The sequence below is a fragment of the Triticum dicoccoides genome, chromosome 7A (assembly GCF_002162155.2).
Source record: "Triticum dicoccoides isolate Atlit2015 ecotype Zavitan chromosome 7A, WEW_v2.0, whole genome shotgun sequence".
NCBI lineage: Eukaryota > Viridiplantae > Streptophyta > Magnoliopsida > Poales > Poaceae > Triticum > Triticum dicoccoides.
The window spans coordinates 61,186,967-61,204,341 of record NC_041392.1 but is presented as its reverse complement, the minus strand read 5'-3'; the positions used below and the strand labels follow the sequence as shown (position 1 = coordinate 61,204,341).

Genomic DNA, 17,375 nt, shown 5'->3' with positions numbered 1-17,375 from the left:
TGGCAGCAGGGGGGAAACTGATATTAGACTAAATTCGGATTAAACTAAACTCAACATCACTAGTTCAAACATGGGCAAATTTGCCAAGAGTGTTATATAAATTCAGTGCATTTTGTAGCCATCAAATAATGCAAATGACACAGAGATGATACTAACACAAATAAAAATGCATTATGCATTTGCTGAAACAACTCATAAGACAATATAACCACAGAAAGTAATTACAACTCATATTATTTATGTTTCAAGAACAAAATAAACCCGAAATGCGCAAATGTCAAATTAAAACACTAGTGATTGACCGGATGACATTTTATATGATTTATGAAAAGGAATGCAGAAGATATTTATTAAACCACTGAGCTCTGAATGAGAAAAAAAATGCTGATTGTCAAAACGAAATGAAGTCAATGTTGAGAAAACACGTCCCTCCTGAATTTCCCAGGTAACTATTTTAATCTCCCGAAACATAAGAAAATAAGAAGTCATCTTCAGTTGCAAGGTTACAAATTCGAAGGTACACACAAATATAATCTTACTTATTACATGCAAATGGTTACAACGAATGCCAACTTAAAATAGCAAAAATATGCTTACTCAACCTATACAATCTCAAAGTCCTACTTGTCTTACAAGAACAACTATATCTCAGTGGATGATCGTAGAAATGAACAACGGAGACAAGTGTACATCTATTGCTCCTCCATGATTTAGTGAACTTGTTGAAGTGTATATCCATCTCTTTCAAGTATATTTATGGCTTTACAAGTTTATTATGGAGAATCAGGAGTGTTCGTATAGCAAGTACAATTGCTTTCCTTCCTTAAAGCAAACATGAGAAAATTGGATAGGTCCCCTATTGCAATCAGAAAAGAAATTTTGCATGAATGGTCTAATTCAAGAGATAAATGCTAATTAAGCTTGATGTAATTTTGAGTCGGCTGAAAGGAGATGAGGTTGCCTAGTCATGTGAAGGAGGTGAATATGCTCAGAAAGGGGTTGATATCACAGGGCGTTCACGGATGTCTTCTTCATCCCAGCGCTCAAGAGCGGCTTCGTGAGCATTGGCTAGCTCGACGAGCTAGTACGTCATCACCATCCATTGTGGGGTGCTCACCGTGTGAGACCAGCATAGGAGGCTATTCATCGAGGTAACTCGAGGAGCGAATCACCTGTAGAAATTCTTCTTCCACTCCATCCATCCCATGTGCCTTGCCGCGGGACACCTCTTTGAGGGGTGACGCTGGCATACCCGGCTTGGGCACCAGCACTCTGATGGTTATGTGAAAGATGGCCCGAGGAGAGCTCGTTCATGGGCTCCCTGACATCGCACACGCTAATGAGTGGTGTGATGCATGCCTTGCCAGGAAGCAGTGGCGCATGCCCTTCCCTGATAAGGAAAAATACAGGGCAAGGAAGCCCCTGGAGCTGGTTCATGGGGACCTCTACCGTCCAATCACCCCGGCGACGTCAGGTGGGCATCCCTACATCCTATTACATGTCAACGACTATAACAGGTTCATATGGCGATGCTCCTTGTCTCCAAGGATGAGGTGGAGAGAGCCATTGTCAAGCATCAAGCTGCGTGTGCTGTGCATGGATCATGGTGCGAGCTCACGTTGGCCACCTTCTACAAGCACTTCGACGACAAAGGGGTACAATGACATCTATGGACCCATACTCCCCATAGCAGAACGGCGTTATCGAGCGAAGGAACCAGATGGTGCTCAAGATGGCATGCTGCTTGCTCAAGTAAAAGAAGGTGACGACCATTTTCTCGGGAGAGGTCGTGCTCACAGCCATCTTCATCCTCAACCGTTACTTCACAAGGAGTATCAATGGCAAGATGCCCTACTAGGCGTGCTAAGGGATGATGCCCGACGTACGCTTCTTCCACATTTTTGGCTGGGTTGGGCATGTCAGGATGGCATGCCCACCACTAACGAAGTTTGACGAAAGGAGCACCCCAGTGGTGTTCATGGGCTAGGAAACAAGCTCCAGGGCATACAAGATACACGACATCGCCAAGCGTGTGCGCATCTCCCAGGACATGGTCTTCAACGAGGACGCACACTGGAATTGAGAGGCACCCAGGGAGACAACAGTGAGCAGCTCTTTTACCGTTGAGTACCCGGCGTACTGCAACACCCCAGGTTGAGATAGAACTACCTCGACTTTGACCTGGAGGTGAACCAGGAGCGTGGTCCCACGATGATCATGCAAGTGACCTATGCCGCAAAGATGCTCGAGCAGGCAAGCATGGAGAATTGCCACGCTGTGCATGCTTTGTTGGAAGCGTGGCTGAAGCTCAACGGGGAAAGCCCCGAGAAGACGATGAATGCTACGTTCTACGGCAACATTATCGGGTGCCTCAGATACCTCATGCACAGCCGGCTGGACATTGCATTCGTTGTCGGGATAGCTTAGCAGGTACATGGAAGCCACGTCATGCGATCACCTTGCTGCCGTCAAGCACCTGCTCTGATAAATCCTGGGTAAGCTCACCCTCGAATACGTGCATCACCGTGGCGGCGGCGAGAACCTACTCGGCTACAGCGATTCTGACCATGCAGGTGACATGGGCTCCCGGAAAAGCACCTCGGGCATGCTATTTCTTCTTGGGAGTAGCCCCATCAGCTAGCAATCCATGAGGCAGAAGGTGGTGGTCGCATCTTCATGCAAGGTGGAGTACATCGCTGCAGCAACAACAACTTGCCATGGAATCTGGTTGTCTCGCCTCCTCAGTGAAATACTGGATTAAGACACCGCACCTGAGCTCATGTTAGTTGACAAAAACTCGGTGATCTCTCTCTGCAAGAATCCAGTGTTTCGACCAAAATAAGAACATCGATCTCCGCTATCACTTCGTACATGTCTGCGTCTAGAAGGGCAGGGTGAACATTAAGTTCGTCGGGACTGGTGAGCAGAAGGCCGACATCCTGACAAAGGTTCTTGGCCGCGTCCGGTCTCAGAAACTGCACGACAAGATCGGAATCGTTGTTGTCCAACCCCGGCGACAGGGTTGAGGGGAGAATGTTGGGTTCAACCTCGTCTCCCGGCAAGCCCCATGTAGCAGTCTGCACATGGGTTGGCCCAAAGTGGGGACCCATGTGTTGACTACACATGAGGCAGCCCATCATGACATAGATGGCATGGTAGTGTAGAGTGGTACTCATCCACTCTCATTGGTATGACATGGTATGGTCTTAGTCTAGGTAGTAGGTAGTTATAGACGTGATATGTTTTATGTGCTCTGTACAACATATAATCAATGGAACGCTTCAATCTGGAGTAAGAGAGATTGTAGCGAGAACCACATATTTCTCCTTTCTCTCTCACTTTTCCTTTCGCTCGCTTGCATCCGGCACCAAGCTTCCCTTCCCGGGCAAAGCTCCGCTTGGGCTAACAAGCATCATATCGTGCATTTCACAACAAAGAAAATAAACGAGGGGGAAATGACATCATGGGTTCTGATCCGGCCACCACGTCAGCAGACCTAGGATTTGCACCGCCAGCCATTCTCTACTAATTGCAGGCCTGCTGGCACCTGGCCGGCGCGGCCAGAAACGGGAAAGAAACGCAAACCAATACTTCCCGCCCAGAAACAGGAAAAGGAAATTAATAACCCGCCCGCGTCCTCCCCCGTTCCACCCTCTTAGACGCCCGGCCGGCTAGCACTCCCTCCCTCTCCCTTCCTCTCTTGCTAGCCTACCCCCAGCGAACCTCGCCCAGATCTCGTCCCAAGCATGGATGCATCTGGCGCCGGCCCCTCCTCCAACCCCACTCCCACCAGGCCTCGTCTCACGGTGGACGTTGAGGGGCGGCCTTCACCAACCCCGCCTCCGGCGCTTCATGCTGGGGACGCCATCGTCGTCGACCCAATGAGAGGGCCACGCACCGTGGAGGAAATCTACGAGGACTTCTCTGCCCGCCGCAGCGCCCTCGTCCGAGCCCTCGCCACCGGTAACGGCCGTAGCACCCTTCTTAATTAGTTATCACCATTGTCTCCGTGAGACGTGCAGATCGATCTGACGCCAGGGTTTCTCCTCTGCTTGTTGCCGTGCGTGCAGATCAGGAGGAATTATATGGTCTGTTATGTGAGCCAGGTAAGAGATCCTGCTTTGCTGGGCCGGATGCATGAAATCTTATTAGATCCATTTTCGACAATAAGAAAAAAACACTGTGGATCCACGTGTCTGCCAATCACCGGGCTTCATGTTCTACGTACGTGCAGGTAAAAAAGCACTGTGCTTGTACGGCCACTCGGACGGGAGCTGGGAGTTGAAGCGGCCGGATGAGTTGGCGCCACCCGACATGCCGGAGGCGACTCTGGGCGTCAACTTCCGGCCGGATTACATAAGCCCTTTTGCCTGGCTCGAGTTCATTGCCCAACGCGCTGACTCGTGGCTCATCAGCGTCGCATTTTTCTTTGCCGCTTGCCTCAACGCCAATCACAGGTATGCACTACTCCCTTCATCCCATCATATAAGAGAGTTCTCTAGCTAGTGTCAAAGACGCTTTTATATTATGGAATGGAGGGAGTATCAAATAACTACAGTCTATGTATTTCATTTCAGGTAGAAGGATGCATTCAACAGTTCTTTTTTATGCGCGTGTAGAGTAAAATTTAAGCCTTTTATATGTTTAATGCACACATGAGAAACGGGGCGGTAACCGATTTAATTAAGCATGTAATCATAGAAGAATGTCAGTTGAATGTGGTAGGAAAAACAGTGTGCAATTCCTATGATTTCAAACATGTCTTTAAAAGATTCTCTTTAAAAACAATACATTATATGTTGTTTTCTCCTATTTTGATATAAATTTTCTGTTGAGAAATGGGAGGGGGGAAACAGCCGCAATAGACCAGTCGTCATGCACAAGCAATTGTTAGAGGATCATTGTTAAATGATGAACTATTCTTTTTCTGGATGACGTTGATCTTCTCTTTAAATAATTACTGATTTTAGAGCTTAGTTCCACTATGCATGAAAGAACGTCATGTGTGATATATTGCTTACACATCCTATTACTGATTCGATGATGTTCCTTCACTCCTTTCAGGATGCGTTTATTTGATATGATGAACAATTTGCCAACTGTCTATCGAACATTGTATCACTTCCACAAGATTGTTTGGCTACCTACGCCACCATCTCCAGTTTTGATGCAAAATGTGTACAATCCAAATGAATATTCGGGTGCACCTGCTCAAGACAGCGTGCCACAATCTCCAGACTTAATGGAAAATGTGTCCAATCCAAACATAAAGTCTATAACACCTGTTGAAGAGAACGTGCCACAACTATCTCAAGACTCCTGGCAAAACGTGTCCGATCCAAACAAGAACTATAGGATGCTTGCTGAAGAAGATGAAGAGGATCAGGAAGTTAGCAAGCGATACTTTTGCGGAGAGTGTGGTGCTCCGTACCATGCCAATGGGTTTTGGATCTGCTGTAACGTATGTGATCTGTGGTTCCATGGCAGATGTGTGAAGATAACTGCTTCTAAATCAGCACATATCAAGGATTACAAGTGTCCTGACTGCACCCTCGAAGATACCAGAGAGTAGAATACTATATGCACCCTTTTTTTATTGTAGGGTATGCGGTCCCATTTATATGGAAAATGCTTAAGTACAAAAGTAGTGAGAGAGGCGGTCCATTATTTTTGCATTTGATGGGGATTTGGATATATTTTTACAGAATTCACTTTACAAATTAGTCACTGTAAGAAAATTATGTGTGTTCAAAGACATGTGAGTCTGATAGGAGATACTCCCTCCATTTTTGTATACAAGGCCACAAACTCATATTGCAGGTACCAAGGCAAAAGTTAATGTCTTCTAAGTCAATGTTGCAAGGCAGTTTATCTCCTTGTTTGTCGTGTAAATTAATGTGTATTCTTCTCTTTCATGCACATCAAGCCAATGCTCTCACTCCCGCATGCATACAAGGGGTAGTTAATGTCCTCCTTTACTAGTACTACGAGGCAAACACCATTAATATTGCATCGATTGGTGTTAGTGGCCTTATATATCTGCAAATTGTTATTTTGATAGTGGCCTTGTATATAAAAATGGAGGGAGTAACATAAAAACATCCAACTATTCTCATTCTCATTTCTTAATGTATATATAGCCAGATCTTAAATTTGAGTACGCACTTATTTATTAATATTCTGCGCTTCAATTTTGGACTTAATGAGCAGTGTGAATTCATGGTAACTGAGATTTACCACTAGTAGAAAACAGAGCTTTGGTTGGGGCCTGGCCAGCCCATTAGTCCCGATTCGTGAGCCCGGGGGGGCGGCCGGGGCCTCGTGGGCATTGGTCCCGGTTTGTCTGGATTCATTTGTCCCGGTTCCTTGCACGAACCCCCCCAAACCCTATAATTTTTGAACTGTGGTCTGGTGCTGTTTTTACCCGCAAAATTCCCTTTTTTGTGTTGCCTACAAATTAAGGGAGGTCCCTTTGATGTACTAAAGCAGTGTTAATTAATTTGGATCAGATGCAGTAATTTTAAAAACAGAACTTACAAATACATGTCAAAAACATTTAAGTAAGATAGCAGATATATGCTCATGTATAGAGAGAATGATTTTTTTTAATCTCAAAGGAAGAAATGAAACTTGAGTTCGGTAGACACCCCCTACAAAGCATATAAAGGGTAATATGGACTTTTCACACTTTCATATATATGATGAGTTGTCGATAGGTATGTATATATGTAGTATGTTTACCTTTTTTCTTCTCTTCACTTAAAGTTTGTGCAGCCAGCACGTTAGACTATAAAACAAGGTAACCAACAGACCACGTTACTAGTTGTGACATTTATAGGTATGACAACTATCTTAGTTATAATACGCAGTGGTTTTCCAATTATTGTTGGCCGACTTTTCATCTGTTTCTTCCCTACTTTTTCCCATTTTTCTCTCCTTTTTTAAAAGTCATGAACTTCTATTAAATTTATCAAATAGTTTCCAAATCTGTGAACTTTTTTCGAGTCCTTAATTTTCTTGATAAAAATCCATGAACCCTTTTCCAAGACATGTGATTTTTTTTCAAAATTGATGAATTTTTTTTCACATACGATGTGTTTTTTAAAATCCAGCTGGCAAGCTGAGGTTCCCAAAATCAGGAACATTTTTTTGCATCTTTCTTTGGTAAACTTTTTTTTGAAAATCTATAAAAAAAAAATTTCAAATCCGTGAACATTTTTCTAAAAATTGATGTGCTTTTTAAAATCTTCGAACGTTTAGGCCGGCCTAATAGGCGCCTAAAAGGAGCGATGCTATCGCCTAGTTGGGCCAAAGCCTAAGCATTCTTTTCTTTTATATATTTTTATTCTCTTTTCATGTTAATTCATTTTCTTCTTTTTGAACTTTATTATTGTGTTTAAAACTTGGTTACTTCTTTAGATAGTAATTTTAAATATATTTTTACATCAAACCTGTCATATATTCCTATCATGGGCATGCCCACCTGGTAGCAAAAGTTAAGACCATTTCATGAATGGCTAAAAAATCCAACGGAGGGTGTTCGGGTGGCCACAAGGTTTCGCTTGAGAGAACCCTGTATCCCGACATCCTTGAAATGACCCGATTTTTCCATGCCCTTGTACGATCAATTCAAGGTACAATGCCAAGTTGTTATGGTTTTTGATATTTTTTTGCATTTTTTGAAATTTTCTCGATCAAAAAAGAGCGATAAATGGCAGGACGTGTCGCAAACTTGCATACGGTATCGGGAGTCGTTAAAACCTGACATGGAGGCCACGCATTGGCATGCCCACATGCTTACAAAAGTTGGAGGTCATTTGAAGAATGTCCAAAAATAGACATTGCTTAATGGATGGTGTTCGGTTAGGCTAGAAGGCTCCGCCTCAGAGCACGTTGTTTCCGACATCCTTTAAATGATCCTAATTTTTTCCATGAACTTGTACGACAAATTCAAGGGATCATGTCAAGTTGTTTTAGTTTCGACAAACTTTGCCTTTTCTGGAGTATTTTTGGTCATAAAAGGCCGATGAATGGTCACACATGACGCAACTTGCATATGGTGCCAGAAATCGTTCAAATCTGGCATGGACGACTACCATGGGCATGCCCACTTCCTTGAAGAAGTTGGTAACATTTTAAGAATGTCCAAAACTAGACCATGCTCAATGAAAGGTGTTTACGTTGCCCAGAAGCCTCTTTATGAGAGCACACCGTTTCTCGACATCATTCAAATGGCCCCAAAAAATATCCACCATCTTCTATGACTAATTCAAGGCACCATGCCATGCTGTTTTGGTTTTTGACAAAATTTTTGCATTTTCTAGAGTTTTCTCAGACAAAAAAGGTAGATAAATGGCCGGACGTGTCGCAACTTGCATACCGTGTCAGAAATCATTCAAACTTAGCATTGATGACTACCATGTGCATGGACACCTTCTTGAAAAAGTTGGTGTCATTTCAAGAATGTCCACAACTATCGTAAGATACATACCGGGAGATGTGTTCTCGTCGTCGGATCTTGGCCGTCGGATCTGGTCCTTGATGTGTTCTCGTCCGCCTGATCACGAGATGAGCAGATACAGTCTGTTAGATCGAGGTGAGTCACTGTAGATCGAAACAGTGTCAAAACTTCGTGCCACTGCCTGTAATTATTAGGTCTCACCGAGGGCAAAGCTGGGATTTTTCATGGGCCCGTGGAAACGTGTTGGTGGCTGATTGGCCTGCGGATCGATGAGGCGAGGGGGAGCGACCAATCCCCAACTCGACCTCCCTCGATCTGCCGTACACCCTACCATCGCGCCGCTGCCGTCACTGCCGCTCGCCTCGGCCCCCGTCCCGGACCTCACGCTGCACGGCGCCTCCTCCCCGCGCCGACGACCTCCCCTTGCTCCGCCTCTTCTTCCTGTCCGGCTAGAACCACGACGCACGGCCTCTCACGCTCCCTCGCGACCCTCAGCCATGGCTAGGGTTTCAGGCTGGGCAGTGCCTTCACCGCCGGCGCGGCTCCGGTGGATTCCGACGGCTCCTCTCCGTCTCCTCCCTCGCCCTCACATGTGGTTATGCTTCCCACTGGCCACGAGGTGCAGCCTTGCAGGGGCACATCGGGCTGGGCCTCCTCTGCTTCCAGTGAGTTCACCCTCCTCCTTTCCGATCCGCTCTGGCTCTCACCCTCTCCTCTTCTTCCTTTTCTCTCAGATTTGGTGCAGCAGATGCTGTGGGGTTCAGTGCTTTATAGATATGTCTCTGTACATTGGCATGATATCTAAGACAAGTCTGAGGCCATAGGATTGTCATCATGTGTGTTATTTAGTTACACAAAATGTCTTATACTGTCTATTTCTACTTTGCATTGTTTGCCTAATCTGCTAATTGTTCGGTGATGTGTAGGTGAACGGTTCACTGAGATTGTTGGAAGTCCTTATTACAGGCTCCAGATGTGTACATTGGCATGATATCTAAGAGAAACTATGGCCAAGAGGTTGATGTTTGGAGTGCAGGAGTGATTCTTTACATCCTTCTTTGCGGTGTCCCTCCATTCAGGGCAGGTCAGTTTTGTACCTGGAAATGGTCAATTGTTTTGGTGGCATCAGTCAACTACATTAAACATGCATGGATACTAAAAGTGGACAGTGCTGCTTCTAAACGGATGTTGCCATTGACAAGGTTACTAATATAACTTGGTGTCATCGCAGGCTGTGTAGTTTACACTCTACATCAGTTTATCTAGCTATTTACAGCTCACTCTGATCTAATTAGATAAATCTTGAACATAAGCCATCTACTGTTGATGTTCTGATGCACAAGGCATGACCTAATCAGATGAATCTTAAACATAAGCCTCCTACTGTTGATGTCCCGTTGGACAAGGCAGATATCTCCTTCTTTCATCTTATATTTCTTTGCAAATGCCCCCCACCCCTTGGTAATGGACTTCAGTTCGCTCAACCGCCGAACCTTTAACCTGACATCAGAGTCAAATGGCTTCGCTTCACCCTCTAGCTGAAGGCAGATGGGTCTTTTTCTTTCTTTTGCGTGCGGGAAACTACACACCTTAGTATATTCCTTGCACAAGACCTACTCATAAAAGCACAAATTCACAGATTCAGGTCAATGGTTGATTCAAAGGAAATAGTCCATGTACTTCTAAGAGGTAGTGCAATTTTTTAGACGAGCAATCAGCGCCGCGCCGCAATGCAATGCAAAAGTCGGTCTTGAAATTTCATTGCAAAATCAACCACAAATAATCTTTCTATATAAATTATCTATCCAGGTCGTCGGCACATCTTATAACTCAACTGGATCTTTTTGTTAACAAGCAGCTAGACCCAAGGTACTAATGTCCAATTGCTCGGTCATTTTGATATTTAGTCTCTCAAGAGTTCTTTTCATAGTTTATTATTCTTCAAGTTCCACTTTCATCTTACTCAGTCGTGTCCAAATGCCTTTTCTATAAATTATTCTGAGACAAGGTGTGTTGCTGCTATGCTCCGATGTATACTTACGTGGTTCTTGCTTCTTATTTTTCGAGCGTGTGTGTATGATGATGTTGGTTTGTTGCCATTGCGCATGGTCCGGTTGCGGCTCATGCTCAAGCCATGGTGTTGGGTTGGTAGGTGGTCGTGGGCGTGGCCGCGGGCGGTCTGCTGGTCGTCGTGGACGAGCCACTGGCCGTGGAGGTTCTAATATAGGGCGTGCTCCTGTTTCTGATCATGTTGCTGCTTGCCGGGTGCCTGCCGCTGGAGATGAGCCTCGTGACAGGCGTAGGGGTGTGAGTTGGTGCGCGCCTGCTGCTGGAGCTGAGCCTATCGCCAGGCGCGGGCGTGGCGCTCGGCGGGTGCCTGCTGCTGGGCATGGCGCCATACCTCGCTCAAGTGGTAGGGGTGTTCGTGGCCGTGTCCCTGGTCGTGGTGCTGATCCTGGGCATGCAGCCGCTGCTATACATGTGCCTGTCCTTGGTCGTGCTGCTGATCCTGGGCACGACGCCGCTTCTGTGCATAGAAAATTCATCTCTGCTGTCAACCATCTTGGAATTGACAGTAAGAACTTACCAGTACCTCCCTTCTCTGTTTCTACTTATTTTCTGGAGTAACTTTGTTCCTCACTATTCTTTCATGTTTATGCAAAAGGTGTGCCGAAAAGGATACTTGAGCTCATGAATGTTGAGAAACTCACTAGGGAAGATGTTGCAAGTCATCAACAAGCAAGCCACTTAATTAACTTTCTTGTAGTTATCAGCAGATCAGTACCGTGTGCGTTCCATACTTGCCGAGCTTTATATGTACTGCAGCCAGCAGCTAGGCATACAGAGATAATACTTAGAAAAAGTTATAACTAAGAGTTAACTTTTGCTGTGTGTGGCTCTACGCATTATATATTCTGCAACTTCTATTATGTTTTTTTTGAGAAAACGCAAGGGACCTTTGTGTTTCATTTCATTGAGAAGGGAGTGGAAATGATACATGTTTCTAGCAACAAGAAAAAGTGACATGCCATATCTATGGATCTTACTCCATGGGGTATCCATCAACGTATGATGTTTCACAAGGAAATGAGTTTCCTGCATTCTCATGTTAAAAAGAATTATAAAGAAACCAAGCAGAATATGATGTCAAAGTTTTAAGTTATTATTGGGTTCGTCCACCAATCAAGGTTTGCCGAAAGTTATCAACTTCTGCTTTGTATCATGCATTTCTGTTTGTGCAAGAAATCCAATTGAAATTTGTCTGTTGTCGTTCGCATGTACTTTCTTTTGTTGCTTATATATATTTCAACCACTTACTTATGTTGTCTCTAAATCATTTTCGACGACTCAGGTTGACCACACTATTGTGATATTCTTGGCCAGGATCACTTTATATCATGTTGGACCATCTTGAAATTCATAGAGCCTTTTATCATCGAAGGATGTACTCACAGAACACAATGAGTGGACTGTGCTTTTCTACACTTTTGTCCATAGCAGTGGGATATGTTTTCTGCAGTGCACGGCTACCCTCTAGTGTATGTTTCCTGCACTGTGCGGCTACCCTCTAATGCACTACTCAACCTTCAGTCTCTTTTTGTACGAATGACATGATCTAATTATTATGAATGACCTGTGAGTGTGTTGCTTTCTATATAAATGACTTGCTCTATTTCTGATCTATCAGACTCTGTGTTTTTGGTCTATTCGTTTTTGCCAAACTTATGCGTCGAGCTTTGAGGTACTCTGAAATTTCTTGGATCTGTTCAGGTCGCGATGGCTGGCTAAGAGATCTAGGTTCATGGCTCGCTAGGTTCAGCCGTTCCACTAACAGCTGTCTCCGAGCACTTGCACAGGTCAGCTGATATACGTCATGTCCCCTCTCTGGCTTTACTGGATGCTGCAAATATATGATCAGTGTGAATCCGCAATTTTTATAATCAAAGGAAGTACTCACAGATGTAAACACTAATATAGGGTTTGTAGATGCTTACAGATAGCAGTAAATAAGTAGTACAGTGTGATGATTTAAACTCTGTTTTTTATATGACATTCATATAGTTAATAGCTTTGTTGTCACTATTGCTGCTGCATGATTTGTTCAGAGAAACTTACTGAATGATAACCAGACTCACCTTTGCATCTGTTTTTGTCAGAAAAACTTGAATTGTTTTCTGAACTTGCACTAAATATGTTCATGTTTGTGTTCCAATTGGAAGCAATTTTTTTTTTGGTAACTGCTATTTGATTCCAGATTATCTGTGTTTTTAAGTAGTACATGTTCATGTTTGCCTATCAGTGGGAGGCCAAAAATATTTCTGTTAAAGTACTGCAAGATAACCAGACTCACCTTTGCATATACATTTTGTTCAAAAAAATGAATCATGCACCGGACTTGCACTAATTATGTTCATGTTTGTGTTTCCGTGGGAAGCAAAATTCATTTCTGTTAAATTAATGCAAGGTAACCAAACCCACCTTTGCATATATATTTTAGTTGAAAGACAATTGAACCATATATGTTGGGTGCCGATAAAGTTATCTATTGGTTCCTTCTGTTGCTTTATTCAGCTTCTATTGGTTCTGTTTCTCACGAAAACTAACTTATGTTGAGTTTCTATTGGTTGTGTCTCTTTCCAGGTTGAGTTGAGCATATGTATACCTACCTTAGTCGGTGAGGTTTCTCTACCTTCAGTCTGTGACTCAGATTGATTTCTTTTCTAGGCTTTTACTATATAACGTGTCTGTACTATTGTTGCACGTCTCTAATTGCATGTTTATGTTGCTGAAAGCACAACCACTAATACTATGTTGTTGATAGATAGAAGATTTTAGAAGCGCATTGTTTCAGAATTAAGAACTTTATGTCTCTGATATGGAAGTATGTACTCGCTCCCTTTCTTTTTAGTCCGCATATAAGGTTTGGTCAAAGTCAAGCTTTGTGCAGTTTGACTAATTTTATATTAAAAAATATAAACATTCACTGAAATCAATATTATCAGATGCACCATGAGACGTATTTTCATACTTTATAGTTTTAGTATTGTAGATGTTCGTATTTTTTTATATAAATTTGGTCAAACTTTGTGTAGTTTGACTTTTACCAAATCTTATACGCGGAGCAAAAAGAAACGGAGGGAGTATTATGTTGTTGTTGCCAAGATCTAGCATTCTAATTGTTGATCATTTTCTAGAAAATAAGATCCCATGGTTATTTGTGTTGTGACTTTGCAGGCAAAAATAATTATGTGTGGTTTCATGGACTCTTACCTTATTGATGGGCACCATGCAGAGCTTGAGGAGATGTAGGCCAGTGTGCCACCTCTTTCGCTTTTCAAGTGATCGCTGAGCCACCTTCTTTGCTTCAGAGGCTTCTTGTGTCACCATAGGTTTGTGATTCTTATCTGTTGCCCATTGTAGGCCATGTAGAATACTAAGATAAAATAATTTTAATTTTATCTTTTATATTCTTTTATGTTAAAGAGGCTACACTGTATCCAGATCATTGTATATTATCCAGAGTGATTCTCCTTCATATAGACTAAATTATTTTCTCCCTGTCCATGAGACGCACTATTTGAATAGTTTGCCTAACACAACATGCCCTTTAGCAGACCCGTGTGTCACAACATGCAAGCAAATCAAATGAAGGATTGTGGACAAAGTTATATATCAACCAAATTGAATGAAGGCGTGTGGACAAAGTTATATATCCAATAGTCAACCATGTAGTTTACTATCGTGCAGTATGAAAAACAGTGTAAATAAGTTACCTGGGACTAATACTATGGCCTGCTTTTGGTTTCTATCATACTAAACCTTGCTTAGGTATTTCACGTCACATTGTATAACAAATGCGCCGATGGCATGTAGATAGGGCCATCTTTTAGATATTTTACGGGGTGATTACTGTTGTGAGTTTCTACCATCACCTACTCTTTGAGTTATATCATATATATTTCCATCCTGGGGTATATTGAGTAATATCAGATGTTAATTGAAAAAGAGCTATATCAAGGGTTTGATCATTGAGCTTTTTTTGATTAATTCCTTGATACATTTTCATGTTGATATAGTCTCTCCATTTCCATACTTAATAGACACACGCATGTGGGAGTAGGGTTTTGGCAAATAGCACCTCTTTGATTAAGTTGTCCCGTTACATGTGCTAAACTTGCTATCCTACTAATGCATCATGTGGCTTGTCTTCACCGCTTGGTCATATCGGTTGGACTGGCACCCTCGCGCCAAGGCGCGTTGCCGATCTAGTACCATGTTCAATGAAGGGGGTTTGGGTTGCCGACAAAGCTCCGTTTGTAAGCACGTTGTATCTCGACAACCTTCGAATGGGCCCGAATTTTTTTCTACCATCTGCTATATGACCAATTCAAGGCACAATCCAAAATTGTTTCTGTTTTCGTTTTTTTTTGCATCTTCTGGAGTTTTCTAAGTGAAAAAGGCAGATAAATGACCGGACTTGTCGCAACTTGCATATGGTGTCGGAAATCATTTAAACCGGGCATGGATGACTACCACGGGCATGCCCACTTGCTTGCAAAATCCTAGGTCATTTTAAGAATGTCCAAAATTAGATCGTGTTCAATGCAGGGTGTTTCGTAAAGCTAGAAGAGTATGTTTTAAAGCACGTTGTCTTTCCACATCGGTCAAATGGCCCCAGTTTTTTCACCAACTTGTGTGACCAATTCAAGGCGTTATGCCAAGTTGTTTGGATTCTTGAATTTTTTTTTGTATTTTCTAGAGTTTTCTCAATGAAAAGGGTCTGATATCCTGCCAGACGTATGGCAACGTGCAAACAGTGTCGAAGTCATTTAAACCTGGCTCGGATGGCTCATATGTTCGCGCAAGGCTGCTGCCAGAAGTTGGGGTCATTTATCCATGGTCCAAAAAAACACCAGTTAAGAGGAGTGTGCTAGACTAGGCCAGACGGATGGATCTATAAGCATGTAGTTTTTCCTAATTTGAATGCTTTAGTTATTTGCAGTTTTAGTCATTATCAATTAACATGAATATTTTCTCATAGCGTAACCCCTTCTTGAAATTTTGTCAATAATTTTGATGTTTTAAATTGTGTATGAAAATTTTATAAAATTGAACATTTTTCAAAATTGTTAACAAATTTCCAATAATTTATGTTGAAGACAAATTGCATACTACGTACTTTTTTAAAACTTATCAACTTTTCTAAAAAGCAATCATTTTTTAAATTTGGGAACAAAAATTATAAAAAATGGGAACATACATACATGATACAATGGTTGTTTGGAGACACATACACATACACTAGACTACATGCATGAATCTATCACGAAGAAATCAGCAGAAATGACATGCGCGCACACGTGTACAAGTCTAGCTTGCACAAATCGATTTGAGATTTGCACATGCATCCACGTGGTACTTACTACGTTCCTCCACACAAAATAAATATAGACTCACATAACCCTTGAACAACTTGAGTAGTACAAAGATTCTAAAAAAATATTGAGTGGTTCAAATTACTACAGGGAGCAAATAATAGTAAATTTCGTGATTTACATTGTCAGCAGCGGTGGCGTCGTCGAGTGGCTAGCTCCCCCGAACTGGATGATGAGGTTATGATTTCGACCCTTCGCGCTAGTTTTCTTATTTATTTTTCCAGCATTTTTACCGTGCGTGCTCAAAAGGCAAGTGGCCTCTCGTCTGGTGGGCCAGCCCAGTTGTGCACCCTATCCGAGCTTGGTAATTACTCCAAAAAAAACTCAAAGATGATGTACTTTTAAAATAACTATCGTGGCCTTTATTATGAAAGAGTATGAGGTAATCTCAACCGTTAATGTATTTAAGAGGGGTCTACCGAAGCAGAAATGTTAAACTAAACGTCAATGGGGGTAGCCAAGTGAGCCTTGCCCTTGACGGACAGTTAGGTTGCTCACATGCCTCGGCCACTTGTTGACGGAGCTACATGACCTTACACTGCGAGCTTGGCGTGGAGAAACGTGGCCATATGCTCAGCCCTCCTCCATTGGGAAGAGCTTCATGAAGAAGTTGATTGCACAGTGGGAAGATCGATGTAGTAGCCAAGACAGCGAGCCACCGGCAAGGTAGATGGCAAAGTCGTGGCTCTCACACGCATGTGGTGGTCCGGCGCTCTATGTTAGCCCGTGAGGCCCGGCCCTGAGGGGGGGCAGGGGGGGCGACCGCCCCGGGGCCCCCGAATCCAGGGGCCCCTCCCCAGATAGCGTGTGGGCTTGCGCTAGGAAAACCATGGGCCGTGGCCAGGCGTGGACGCCGGCAGATGACGTATCGAGGCCTTCGTATTTCTTTTCTATTTTTGGGATTCGTTTTCTACTTTCCTCCACGTTCCATCATGTAGCCATCCTGAAATCATGCGGCATACTAATTCCAAGTTTCCAACCTGCATACACCGCCGCCGTCACTTCGCGAAAAATCAAGGAGGTTAGATGCGGAGAAGCAGCCGTCCTGTTCGCGATAAGAACTTGCGTCCCTGCTTATTTTTTTCAAATTCCGTTCCTAATTCTGATCAGCAGTACGTGGTCTCGCCGATTTCTATTCCGGGGCCTCCCAATCGCTCGAGTGTCTAGCCAGTATTCAGAACACGCTTTGCGCTCTCACCTTGGGCACTGGACAAGCACACGCACATCATCGCCGATCCGTCGAGCTCTAGAGCCGGACGTGAACGAGTACAAATCGCTGAATACCCGATCGCTGATGCCGACTCATCCAAGGTATATTATATTATTGTTCTTATCCCTCTATACGTACATTACTAATTAAGTATTTTATCCCTCGCATACATGATGCATAGCTCGCATCCTTCAACCGTTGACATCAACATCGGGGGAATTAATGTTAGTGTGTTTGAGAGTACAGTTAATTCATTGGTGTGTGTGTG

At 43.3% G+C, this 17,375-nt stretch overlaps 1 protein-coding gene and 1 long non-coding RNA gene across 9 annotated transcripts; both read left to right on the top strand.

Moving 5' to 3' along the window:
- Positions 1–3,746: 3,746 nt before the first annotated feature.
- LOC119333089 (PHD finger protein ALFIN-LIKE 3-like) lies at positions 3,747–5,572 on the top strand. Its single transcript, XM_037606110.1, has 4 exons — positions 3,747–3,963; positions 4,071–4,106; positions 4,235–4,457; positions 5,065–5,572. The coding sequence occupies exons 1-4, from the start codon at positions 3,747–3,749 to the stop codon at positions 5,570–5,572; spliced, it is 984 nt and encodes a 327-aa protein (XP_037462007.1).
- Positions 5,573–8,784: 3,212 nt separating this feature from the next.
- On the top strand, positions 8,785–14,464 carry LOC119327555. 8 transcript variants are annotated; one of them, XR_005158568.1, is made up of 8 exons: positions 8,785–9,126; positions 9,388–9,545; positions 10,271–11,036; positions 11,846–12,000; positions 12,233–12,318; positions 13,103–13,136; positions 13,697–13,851; positions 14,077–14,464. It is a non-coding gene; the product is annotated as an uncharacterized LOC119327555 (long non-coding RNA). The 8 variants fall into 8 exon arrangements; XR_005158567.1 differs by having other exon boundaries at positions 11,814–12,000; XR_005158562.1 differs by having other exon boundaries at positions 11,127–12,000.
- Positions 14,465–17,375: the final 2,911 nt, after the last annotated feature.

What these genes read in the sequence shown, in the direction of transcription:
- LOC119333089 (XM_037606110.1), top strand. Translation starts at nt 3,747, where the DNA reads ATGGATGCATCTGGCGCCGGCCCCTCCTCCAACCCCACTCCCACCAGG. An exon ending in CGTCCGAGCCCTCGCCACCG is followed by an intron (nt 3,964 to 4,070) that starts GTAACGGCCGTA and finishes CCGTGCGTGCAG; the next exon opens with ATCAGGAGGAATTATATGGT. An exon ending in TGCCTCAACGCCAATCACAG is followed by an intron (nt 4,458 to 5,064) that starts GTATGCACTACT and finishes CACTCCTTTCAG; the next exon opens with GATGCGTTTATTTGATATGA.